The following is a 12,154-nucleotide window of genomic DNA, read 5'->3' as shown; positions in this document are numbered from 1 at the left end:
TTGGATACAGACTGGCCAATTTGATACTGTCTTACCCCCACCAAAAGATCTGCTTGGAGATTAGATGTCATACTTCAGACTAGCAAAGTAACGTAAAGATAGAAATAAACTTCTGAGAAAATTCATGTCTTGATATGCTAATAAATCCCAACAAAGTATACTTACATTAGGACATGTGACTTCTCTTTTATGAATACAAATTTCCTGTATTGTACAGGTGGTATTGTAGCTATATAAAAGCTACATGTATTACTTACCTCAGAGAGACGAAGGGTGTGGATAACTCTGACATCAGGAACAGGACCACGAAGTATGGAAACCAGCAACGTGTCTGACAATAGAACAGTATAAGACAGGGACTGATATTGGCACACGTGTACAACAGTCGAACTTGCTAAGAAAACTTTAGTGCCTTTTTGTCAGTTTTGAGGTGGATGTTGAGGTTAAACAAGCAAACAAACAGACGTGTGTGTAAACACAACTTACCACGCCCACGTATCCAGAAAACAGGCTTGACACATGATGACACAACATTGCCTTTTCCTCTAGTAACGTCCCCTGATACGCCATTGCAAGGATCTCTGGATATCAATAAGTAACGTACTAGAGTTATCAAACTAGATTTAAGCTGTTAAAAATTCATTTTTTCTCTAGAACTACTGTACAGTAAAACCATAAATGTATATTAAATAAATTGCAAAGCAACGGCGTAATGTTTACCTTCGCATACGGTCTGCTCTGTTAATTCTTACTCAAATACATTCATATATGATGAGAGGAGTCCAAATCCCTCCTGCTATAAGATTGTAACATAATATATCCCAACACCAATTACCATGGTGACAGACGTCTGGTTCAGGTCATTGACCTTATGTGTTTGGAAAAGAAGAAACATAGCAAAGACAATATGTTTTCCTTCGGTAAACATAATTACCTGAGATGGTGTGGCCTAAGAAGATGGAAACGGTGAGTCTCACGATCGGTTGGTCCATTCTTTAAAAAAGGAAACAAAAACAATCTTTAGATTTACACTAGAGAGTTGACGTATTACACATGGTACAATATATAGACCAATTGCAACATGTACCATATGGTGATAGGTCAATATAATAGAAAATCATATCAGGATATAATCAAAGATAGATTGCAAAAGCTAATTTAATTCATATGTGACTCTTGAACGATTAGAAATTAACCCAAAAAATTTTGAGAACAAACGTTTTACAACTAAACCTGCCGAAATTGCCAATATTAGGTTATCGAAGTATCAACTTTCACCTTATCTATGAATATAGATAAGCCGAAGTTGAATACTTACTCGACCAGTTTCGGGCTGACATCGGGTCTAAAGAGGAAGGTGTACCAGGATAGAAGAGACAGGATGCCGCTACAGGTAGCAGAGCTTACGCTGTGGACATGTACAAAAATATACATTCTATTGTTTTGAATTGCAATAGAGAGAGAAATAACACTGCCTTTTTCATGCCATCCCATTTGATCTAAAAATGCTATAATCATCTACGTTAATTTCAATTTCTTCAAGATGTATTGCTGTAGATGTACCTGGTCGAGCTGTTATCAAGTATCAAACTGTTTATTAATCAAAGGAAATGGGGCATGTGTAAAATATCGCTTTTATGAAAAATCATTATCAGTTAATTTGCATTTACTCCAAACAAAATGTCTAATAGCTTCAAAGTATATTGCACGACAATCGTAATAAGTACAGCATTTTTAAACCGCAAGACTAACATAAAGTTAACAATCAACAGCTTTACAAATCAACACATGATAACATAAAAGGAACAACGTACTTTCTATTCATCTGAAGCTTCAGTTTTTTCTCCAGTCTCTTGTAGGTGGGGAAGATCCAGAGGTTGACTTTCGGGGCCAGTCTCCAAAACACAGTCTGCCACAGCGCAACGTTACACACGGCGCTTACGATATACAGTAGCATCATTGCCGTTTTGTACTCCTTTGAGCTACTGCAACATTTCGGGAAAAAGATGCAGTGCCTTCGTTTGTATCCTGTTTAAGTTCATATTGCACTGGAGTAAATTTGTATCAATATGTATATTGCTCGACACTTCTATTCCATGTTACGTTGTGACACTACACTATGCATATCTTGCTTGCATAGACATAAATTTAAGTTTCAACACATTAATAATATGTGAAAGAAATAATTTTGGCTGGTAAAGTTTGCCATACACAGCTCCATTTTTACCTGCACTAAGGTGCATATGCACCCAGTATTTCGAGTTCTGGGCGGACTCCATTAGTTGATAATACACCAAAGATTACGCCCCAGTAAGCTTATTACTATATGACCTTTGCACTCACCAACCTTTTACCCACCTGTAGTAACTTGTTCCTATGACAGGCTTTACAACATGCCATGTGCTTTTTACATCACCTGTGACCTAGCAAGCTCACTATAACCTGACTGCGAATAGTTACGTTACGAGTGAAAGAATATGTATATGCAATATAAAATCATACCGTTCCAATAAATTTATGCCAGTGTTACTATATACACTGTAAACAGTGGGTGAGTAATCGTTACGCGAGGCCATAGATAGTTGAAAAACATGTTGTAAACACTCCATTCAAAGACACAAATGGTTTCTTGGGTCTATGTTTGATGTTAGACACGTACCTCTTACTTAGTCGAATACGATCAGCTTCTCAATTTAAAAGTCGTTGGAACTTTATACCTTTGGACTTAATTATAAACCAACCTTTCCGGTCTAAAAAATTGAATGCACCTTAACCTGTTGATCTTTGTACCGCGTTACAATGTACGTTGTTGGTCGATAAGATTACGTTAGATGATTGGTGCACGTATTCGTCAGATTTGAGAGGTAATTTTACTATTTACAAGGATGACCCGCGCAGGGTACATACATGTAATATATATAGACTAGTACACGAAACAGTGTATTGCAAGCTTAGTGTATCGGAACGATACACTATACTCATGTCACTTCTTCCCCAGCCCTAGAGCTATTTACCATGCAGAATATTCGTGACCCTAGCATGAGATATGTACTAACGAAAGCCGCCAGGGGGCCCCGAAATCTAATCATCTCTAGGTCTCATCAAGACCTACCTACCTTTAAAGTTTAATGACAATCCATCCATAGCTTCTAGGGTTATGCTGTTCACAGACAAATCTCATTCCCTGTAGCAAATTCCTACTATACGTGTATGCATGTCTGTTGCCTTATTGGAGAATCAGCTAGTAATGCACAGTCATGAATGAAACCAGAAATTCACCAAAAACACTGAAGTATGAGAACTGAAATCTTCAATTTCTCTTTTTGTTTTGATCCAATGTGCATCCTCTATGCAATATATTTACAACTAAATATAACTAGTTGGAGGTGTTTTATCGTCAATGTTTCAATGTCCTTCCCCTTACAGTTTCATTTGGCATGGCAGATCAGCTCAAAACTTTTTTGCTTAACTTATATAAATTAACTCAGATACACATTATTAAAGATGCATTCTATCCAGTATCCTAAAATTTCACTGTGCAATGTTTCCTGGAATAGACATGGAACACAATGTTAATTGTATTTATGTCACACTGGAATTAACCAAACCTGAGAATGATATGAAATCATCTAACTTCCACAATCAAAACTATAGTCATTTCTTAAATGTGCATACAATTGCAAACAACGACAATAAGCTATTAGAACAAAGTTATGTTAGCATGTTCATTACTGCCAAAGAAGGGGAGACCTATAAACAGCAATGTCAGATTAAAAAAAAACACCTTCACATGTATATATAGTCTGAATAACAAATATTGTGATCTCCTATAGCTAGTACATGTAGATGGATGGAGAAGTTTTGGCACTTACTTCATTACATTTACTAGCCTAACGATTACTTTTTATTTGCTATATAGAACATTAATGGACATGTAACAGATACATAACAAAATCAAGTATGTCACAAGGACATCCTCATTGCACAAAACATTGGATTAGTATTTATGTACACTTATGTACAATTTTTTTCACATTCAATCACATAATTTACATTTCCTATCCACGAAGAACCAGTTAGAATTGAACAAGAATAATGTACAATTATGACATGAATGTATAATACAGTATGCTTACTAGTTTGTTCCTTTTCAACATACTAGTAGTATTATCAATCAAGTTGTCATGGGCATTGCTTTTTTAAATAATTCCACAATAATTCCACTCTTCCCTAGAGATGATTACAAGAATTAGTAGCTATGTATCATCAAGTAATCACCAAACTCTAGAAAAAAATACATGTATTTGCAAAACATTACCTCATTATGTTTCATCTTTTTAAAATTTTCACTATTTTCACTATTAGTCAAATATCAGAAATATGCACACAATTAAAAGCATATCCCTAATATACATAATTACATGTAAACAAAAACTCCTTTCGATAACCACTGTAGATATTATCCTTGTCATTGTCAGTTTGCAATTAGCCCTTGGGCATAAACTTGCAATCAAGAACTTCAATTTTAATAAAGATAATTATAATAGTAAATTTTTCACTATAAAATCATCCTGTACAACTGGCATGTTTGCTAAAAACTCTTTGGTTTGTAACACATAGATGTATTAGCCTTCTCCCTGCACGCTCCCTATCCATGTAACCAATGAACAATCGGTGACGAAATGGCTAAACCTTAAAATACTGTAAATCACTTTATATTCGCAGTAGCAAAATTTCATGGTCTGAGAAAAATGGACAAGTTCGCGGAACTGTATGTTCACATACTTTATGTGGTGGCAGGCGCAGAAGAAAGAATGTTGGCAAATTTTTCTTTGACGTAATGATAAATTTGCGGTACAAAAGTGACTGCAAAATCCGTTTTTGATGGAACCATGAATGTAAAAGTACCATAAATGTAAGTGATTTAGAGTATTGGAGACATCTAAGGCCTAGGAAAAAATTGTTGTGTTTCCTGCTTCAGTTGTGAAAAAATTAGGGTCGGTAGGTAGGGATTATCTTTTTTGTTTACTTTGGCAATCTGTTATGATCCAAGTTGTACAATACAGTTTTAAAAAGTAGAACTTACATGAGGACACTTATATTGTCAATGTCAATGTTGGAAAACTGATTGCACAACGTTTCATCACTCAGGTGTCAGATCATGGAGCTAGAAATGGTCAATCAGCTTAAAAAATTCAATTCCCTTGCAGGGATCCACATAAAAAGGCTAGTCTCCACCAGACTCCTTTGCAGGCTGAATATAATAGAAATCGGCTATGGGGGACATCATTTGCCAGAGGAGTTGGCCGGCCATAGAGTGTCCAGCTTGCCTGCAGACTATAAAAGGCTAGGGTTGTCAGTTTTTTCTAGTGTTGGTCAGGAAGCAGGAAACAACATTTTTTCCTAGGCGCTATCCCTCTACTGCCCCTTTGGTTTCCTGCACACAAGGCTGACAGGCCTTCTCCACCTGTATGGCACAGCGGTGGATCGGGTAGTTCTTACGTATCCTCCATGTGGCCGACTGAAGCACTGCCTCATGGTCTGCATCTTGGGCTGAAAATCGTACAAATACCGATTGATAATAAATACGACAGAACATTGCATCCAAAATTGTCAAGCTTGGGAGAAATGCCTTCAAATTCCTTTCAAAGGTTCTGGAGAAAAACATCATATCATGTAGCATCAAAAATTCTCTGGTAATTGTTCTGATGTTTCTATGTCATGAATAATTGTCTGTCCTTGTTTGATGTCAACTTACCCAATATCAAGTGCACATTGAGCACATTCTTGTCCATAGTAAGAGACCAGACATGTAAGTTGTGGACCCCTCTGACTCCAGGCAGGATGGCCAGGTCACGCTTTACTGCACACACATCTATACACCGCGGAGTTGCTGAAATACAGAACATATATCTAACTTTAAGCCACACCAAGTAATTTTTATGGATGACATCCACGAACGCACTGATTTTGGCCTGTTTAGCTTTTAGCAGAGGAGAAAAACCAAGAGAAAATTGGTTGTCAGAACATCTGTGATGCCACAAAAGGCAATGAATAAGACTAAGGGATGGGTGAGATGAGAAGCAAGCAACATTTCTGATATGCAGAAATACAAGAATGGCTAGACAACCTAGAGTTACCTTCCAGTAGGACCCTGAGTGTGTCCCTTAGTATGGTGAATGTGGTGACCAGCACCAGCACTGAGAACAGGAACGTACAGATGGGGTCTGCTATCTGGTACTCCGGCTGGGAAACAAGAAATCAAACATCTCATACATCTGTGAAATACCCTGCATGTATTAGACAGGGATCTTGTAAGTTGTTAATTTCTTCTCTTATTTAATTTTTATTGCCGCAAATTTCTCACTGATTTTTTCTATGTATTTTCCTTAACTGGCTCACAAAAGGTAATAGACATAAACATGGCAGGAAATTATTAAAGACAAGAAATGGCATGACCTTTACTGGGACCTTTGACCTAACTTCCTGTCTGTGTTCACAATATGCCTAGCATGTAGAAAAAAATATGAAACACAGGAAAACCTACAGGGCAGATATAATAAATATATTCTCAACAGGACAATTAATGTTGGAGGTACTACATGTATGTCCTATTACCTGACAGTCAGTGCCTATAATGTGGTGAAGCACAACACTTTACCTATGGATGGTAGTGCAGACACAGGCTTGGTATGTGTAAATAGGCAATGTATTTCTGGCTCTTACCTTATATCTGATGATGTAGGCAGCTATGAGGACTCCCACACTTTGGAGAAGGTCACCAAGTACATGGATGAAGGCTGCTCTCACGTTGATGTTTCTGCCTCCAGATTCTCCATCGCTTACCCTCTGAGTCCCTACATATCATAATTCAAGAGGTTAACCTTCAGCCTGCTAGGGTGGTTGTTTGGCACCACATTTGTAATGCTAACTGGGTTAGGTAGTTGGGGGAAGGTTAATAAGGACAAAATAAAGACATTTATTGGGGGTAATAAATAACTTACCGTAAGCAAAGAAACGCACAGTCAAAACTACCCAAGGAGACCACTTAAGGGACCAATAAAATCAGGTTTATGTGGACAGGTGGTCACTATAGAGGGATTGTGTCAAAAGAGAAAATAATCTAAGGGACTTGTCACCACCAAAATGTGGTCATATTGGCCAGGTGGTCCTTATGTACATGTAGAGGTTTTCACTTGTACATGTACAGGTTATACTGTGCTTGCAAAGAAAAGTGAACTGAAAGATTGCATCAGTCTTTATTGATAGTGCCATTATAACATGCATTCTACAACTACTTAAGTATCAGTTCCACAGTTGTGGCATTCTTCCAAAGTTCACATCAAGCGCGTAAACATTGTTAGTAGTCTAAAGTTCAATGATTGTATACATGTACATTGTACACTCTCACATTAGTCACAATGTAAACTCACCTCCGTGTGAATGCCCATGTGACCTCCCTTGGAAATGCAGTATGATAGTCAATCTGTGGAAAACATTCACAACATTTTATGCATTATTTTCTAGATTTGAATACTGTGTGTACTAGCTATACATTAACACCATGAACACTTTAATTTGTTGTGAACAATTCTTGTGGTTCTATCAAAATCAACACAGTACAAAGCAGTATTCAGTAATAACAATCTCAATAGCTACACAGAAGGATTTGAGACCATTTTGAAAAGTCACTCACTCACTTACATTCACTCACTCATTCACGATTACTCTCTCACTGACACTCACTCACAATCAATCACTCACTCACTCACTGACACTCACTAACTCTCACTATCACAGTTACTTACATGATGTTAAAAGCTACACTACAGCCAGCTGTAATGAGCATGGTGTCCCCTTCTATCTGTATAGTCTTGTAGATGATCCTCTGTACAGCCTCATATACCAGTATCCCTGTCAGTAGCCAGATGATCAGCACACTCACCAGAGCACCCAAAACCTCTGAAAGGTGGACAAATTATAGATCATAGCAAACTCATGCTCAGGGCACAAATTATTTTTTTCAGCATACCTGCACTGGTGCACGTAACATCAGATATTACCTGTACCAGTCAGCATTGAGGATGTACGGATCATATAAAACTGTTCAGAAACCATTGCCATTATTTCTTTTTTACTTCATTGGTGGGTAGACATCGGAAATACCTGCACAGCTCCAATTTTACCTGCACTAACATGCATAGTGATACTGTATGCAGATGGTATTTCGAACCCTGTACATACATTGAACACACAGATACGATAGCGAAAATATGAAGGTTTGAATTAGCAAATTAGGACCCATCTGTTTTGTACCTGAATGAATTAACCTGTGCAAGGAGCCACGTTAAAATAGATGACACCAAGGGTAGGTTTCAAGGACCTCGGTTCTTGAAAAGATCAGGTGAAAAATATCTTAAAGATAACATAATTAAACATATAGATCTAGAGCTGGTATTTCTACTGGTTAAGTCCTAACCTGCTCTGTAGTACCCAAATGTCATTTTATCTGTTGGTTGGCGGGATCCTATCCACAGTGCAGCCAGACTGATCAGGAAACTGCCGAAGTCACTGAACATGTGGGCAGCATCTGTCATAATCGCCAGGCTGTGGGCCAGGTAACCTCCTGGGAATATACATGTAGTTACTAGTAGAACATTAAAATAGTGTGTGATCAATTGCTTATGTCATGTATCCCATGTATCCGTAAACTCTTGTGTGGATATGGTAAATCATAGTTTTGCCCAGTCATGCCACTCAAACAACATATCTTGCTTCTAATTCAAACCTGGTAGCAAAGTGTGCCCTACAAAATTTGCCCCATAATCCACTGGGAGATGTTCAATGTCCCTGCTGTATTTTGTATATGCCCTGGGTTTAGGTTTTGGACCTAAAGGCTAAACCCCTGGACTCAAATCCAGACCTGAACCTGAACAGGGTACACCATGGTGTACATAATGTGGCCTTTAGGTACACCATTAAGTTTGGGTGTACCTAATGCTGCCTGGGCAATACAGAAAGTGTCGTCAAAATGTTGACTACAAAATGTATCTTTTCATTTTAGTCTTGTCTTATTCAAATAAAATAAAACAAATGTCAAGTGTTACGAACGCTAACATGCTACGTGCAACTCCTCTACATCTTAGTAGTAAAAGGTCAAGGATATGTGACGTAAATGCGAAATAAACAAAGGTGTAAGAGTTTAATATATTGCGACATACAAAACAAACACTTCCGCCACGCCCCCCTCCCCACTTTTTGATTCAGTCTCTAACATGTGGTAGTTTACAACTAAAGCTTACCTATGAATTCTCCTATCATGAAGAGGAAACAGAGCACACAGCAGATGATCAGTTGGTTCCTGGCTTTCTTATCTCTGAAGCGCGGCCGCCGTGGCGTCCCGGACGTCCCGTCGGTCGGACACGAACACGGGCCCGTATGGTTACAGGAAGGGCCCGCTTCGTCAAGATCCAACAAAGGCTCATCATCGGAGTCGTCTAGGGATCTTTGGAAGGTTAGGTGTGAGTTTCTCTCGTTGAAACTTTGCAGGTAGTCGAGAGATTCGCCGTGGTCGGAGTTGAGAGACATGGAGCGGTCTGGGTAGTCGTGGTTGTTCGGGAGGAGGTCGAATTGTCGGGGTATCGACCGTGAACTGATATCCTCTAATTCCCGACCCGCCGCCATGTTTGGTTCGTCGGGTTTATATAAAAGTCGGACTGTCATACAGTGGATACCGGATAATGTGTAGTCAGAGCCCAGTACACAGGCCAGTCCTTCGGTTAGACCATGACAGTGTCTAAACTGAAGGGTGTTTGTGGTAAAATCGTATTGGGGGAATGTGGGTTTGGAACTATGAAGCTAGCCTATATACTCCGGAGCCTGGCACCTAGGCTAAACTCCTAAATTCATATCGTCACTCTAGGCAGAATGGATTAAGAAACACACCTAAAATAGTTCATATGATATTCATATGTTTTCTTGAAATACATATAAATATCCATAATACAATCACTTAGCCTTACAACCTTAAATTGATGCGGGCTACTATATTTTGTACATAATACAGGGTGTTCGAATGGGACATCCCCGCTTTTACCAATGCTCCAGTGTATGAGGTCACTATTTTTGGCAACGGCTCAGTGGTGGACCCGCTCCAAGTCTTCTGTGCATGTAACCTGATAGTGTTTATCTGTCCTTTGACCTGTGACGTCGTGTGTGTACATGTTTTAATGTGTACCAGTAAATTTCAAAGTACTCTTATAGAATGGGCAGAATGAACAGATGAAAATATTTGGTCTGCATTGATATTCTAAACATGGTTGGCGCGTAGGAAATACTTTTGTTTGGATGAGAAATATGCCTTTGTCGAATAATAGGAAATCTTTAGGAAGAAATGCCAACAATCTCATTTTTGAAATTAATGCAATGCTGAATTTTCTTCGCAGAAATGCACTTGTAATTATAATAAACAAACAAAACAAACATAAAACATCTTGAGACTCATGATTACACATATATTGAACTAATAAATCAAATTTCAATTTTTTTTATTCATTAAGGCTCTCGCGGGCGAATACCCAAATTTCGTCCTTATTACATAGTACATAGAGCATTTAAAAACAATGATTTGTGACACTCTTCATTGTGCACATGAAACAACATAGGCGAACACAATATTAAGACATATTCGAAGACGATTACACAACTTAAAATCTATGCATAATATGCAGCTATCACGAAGAATTTAGCTAGGTACAATATATATAACACTACTGTTGGATTGTCTTGTTATAGAGGCGAACAGCACAATGAAGGAACGAGTTGCTAAGTCTCTTAGTCCGGGCTTTAGGTAGACTGATTGTGCCAGAGTTTCTGAGTGACCGTCCCGTAGCACCTGACCTAGTGGGCGGAACTAAGTCATGTAGGGGTGGTCCTCCTGATATGCGTTAGGACACTATAATAGCACTAGTACTCATAGGCCATGCTATAATGATACACTTTTTTTAAATCGACCCTCATATGATAGTGCATATTTAGTAATTGTTAGTGTTTGGATTATATTGAATGTATACTTCATATTGAATTCATGAATTATAAAAATACTGTTTTATTATATAAGAAATTATTTTATTAATTGTATTATAACGATATCCATAGATCTTTTTGGTCTTCCTTTGTCGATATGGTAATGTTTTTCGTAACATGACCTCCTTGACAGCTGGTGCTTTTCCCTTCCAAGTTACAGAAGAGGATTGCAAAAAAGATATTGCAAACATATTACGTTGTATCTCGTGTTTTTCTCATGTGAGATTTCCACACCCACACCCCCTTACACAGTTGTAACTTGTAAACACCATGGATGTCTGACATCTTCAAATTGTTGAATAAATTAAAGTGGCGCGCTGTTTGCAGGTTAGTTGCATGCTGCCGTTGAAGATACAGTTACGTGTAGACGTGTAATTAATTCTCTCTGTAGCTTATAGATTGCATCGATTGTTAGTTGTAATACTACGAATATTTTGTCTTCATGTATATTTAACAATATTCTCCATCGGCAAAGTAGCCGGTCAGGATGCGATTGAGGTATTTGAACGTTGGTCGTCTCTGCGGTTCTCTGTCCCAGCACCGCTTGATGATCTCGTACAGGGATTCGGGCCAGTCGTCCTCCGCAGGCAAGCGGTACCCCCGGCGGACCTGGGCTATCACGGTATCATTGTCCCATCCTGCGAAAAACAAACATCAATGTAAACATATGTGCGTGTCCTATGTAGTATAAAGTACGTAGTATATGTCGCGTGACAGGCTGAATAAAAGTTCTAAACGGGAATACGGCTTCAGATGAGGGACGCCTGCAAACAAACAAATGAAACACAGCATTTCAGCCCCCCCCCCAAAAAAAAAATTCTGCTGCTCCAAGAAGCATGCGAAAAGGCTAGTCAACACTCACAATCTAGTACACATGTTGACAGTGTCTTACCTACGTATGGAACTCGTCCCTTGGTCAGGATCTCAGTCATCAGGATACCGAAGGACCAGACATCAGACTGTGATGTGAACTCCTGAGTGTCAAGAGCTTCAATCGCCGTCCACCGAATCGGCATCTTACCTATAGTATTTAGAATTAAAGTTAAGACGAGTGGGATGGAACTCATTT

At 38.6% G+C, this 12,154-nt stretch overlaps 3 protein-coding genes across 3 annotated transcripts in view; all 3 read right to left on the bottom strand.

Moving 5' to 3' along the window:
- Positions 1-2,748, bottom strand: part of LOC109462364 — an 11,702-nt gene extending 8,954 nt beyond the window's left edge. The window contains exons 1-6 of the mRNA XM_019758907.1: positions 2,660-2,748; positions 1,815-1,985; positions 1,319-1,408; positions 935-993; positions 487-581; positions 258-331 (exon numbers count right to left, since the gene is read on the bottom strand). Coding sequence (XP_019614466.1) covers positions 258-331; positions 487-581; positions 935-993; positions 1,319-1,408; positions 1,815-1,960 — 464 coding nt within the window. The 5' untranslated portion in view covers positions 1,961-1,985; positions 2,660-2,748. The remainder of the gene's footprint in view (positions 1-257; positions 332-486; positions 582-934; positions 994-1,318; positions 1,409-1,814; positions 1,986-2,659) is intronic.
- Positions 2,749-5,071: 2,323 nt separating this feature from the next.
- LOC109462369 (zinc transporter 2-like) lies at positions 5,072-9,687 on the bottom strand. The gene is made up of 8 exons (XM_019758913.1): positions 9,303-9,687; positions 8,480-8,626; positions 7,809-7,962; positions 7,434-7,486; positions 6,727-6,857; positions 6,141-6,246; positions 5,759-5,893; positions 5,072-5,553 (listed from the first exon to the last, which is right to left on the bottom strand). The coding sequence occupies exons 1-8, from the start codon at positions 9,682-9,684 to the stop codon at positions 5,411-5,413; spliced, it is 1,251 nt and encodes a 416-aa protein (XP_019614472.1). The 5' UTR covers positions 9,685-9,687; the 3' UTR covers positions 5,072-5,410.
- A 939-nt stretch (positions 9,688-10,626) lies between these two features.
- Positions 10,627-12,101, bottom strand: LOC109462368 (tyrosine-protein kinase fyna-like). The gene is made up of 2 exons (XM_019758912.1): positions 11,978-12,101; positions 10,627-11,723 (listed from the first exon to the last, which is right to left on the bottom strand). Exons 1-2 carry the CDS (start codon positions 12,099-12,101, stop codon positions 11,536-11,538), a joined length of 312 nt encoding a protein of 103 aa, XP_019614471.1. The 3' UTR covers positions 10,627-11,535.
- Positions 12,102-12,154: the final 53 nt, after the last annotated feature.

This window comes from Branchiostoma belcheri, unplaced genomic scaffold, assembly GCF_001625305.1.
Source record: "Branchiostoma belcheri isolate BF01 breed outbred unplaced genomic scaffold, Haploidv18h27 scaffold115, whole genome shotgun sequence".
In the NCBI taxonomy this organism is placed as follows: Eukaryota; Metazoa; Chordata; class Leptocardii; order Amphioxiformes; family Branchiostomatidae; genus Branchiostoma; species Branchiostoma belcheri.
This window is presented reverse-complemented; position numbering and strand designations above follow the sequence as displayed.

Coding starts and splice junctions, on each gene's coding strand:
- LOC109462369 (XM_019758913.1), bottom strand. CDS start 9,684: ATGGCGGCGGGTCGGGAATTAGAGGATATCAGTTCACGGTCGATACCC. Junction 7,487..7,808: donor AGTGTAGCTTTTAACATCAT/GTAAGTAACTGT, acceptor TGTTTTCCACAG/ATTGACTATCATACTGCATT. Junction 6,247..6,726: donor CCTACATCATCAGATATAAG/GTAAGAGCCAGA, acceptor CTTGTTTCCCAG/CCGGAGTACCAGATAGCAGA.
- LOC109462368 (XM_019758912.1), bottom strand. CDS start 12,101: ATGCCGATTCGGTGGACGGCGATTGAAGCTCTTGACACTCAGGAGTTC. Junction 11,724..11,977: donor GGGACGAGTTCCATACGTAG/GTAAGACACTGT, acceptor TGTTTTTCGCAG/GATGGGACAATGATACCGTG.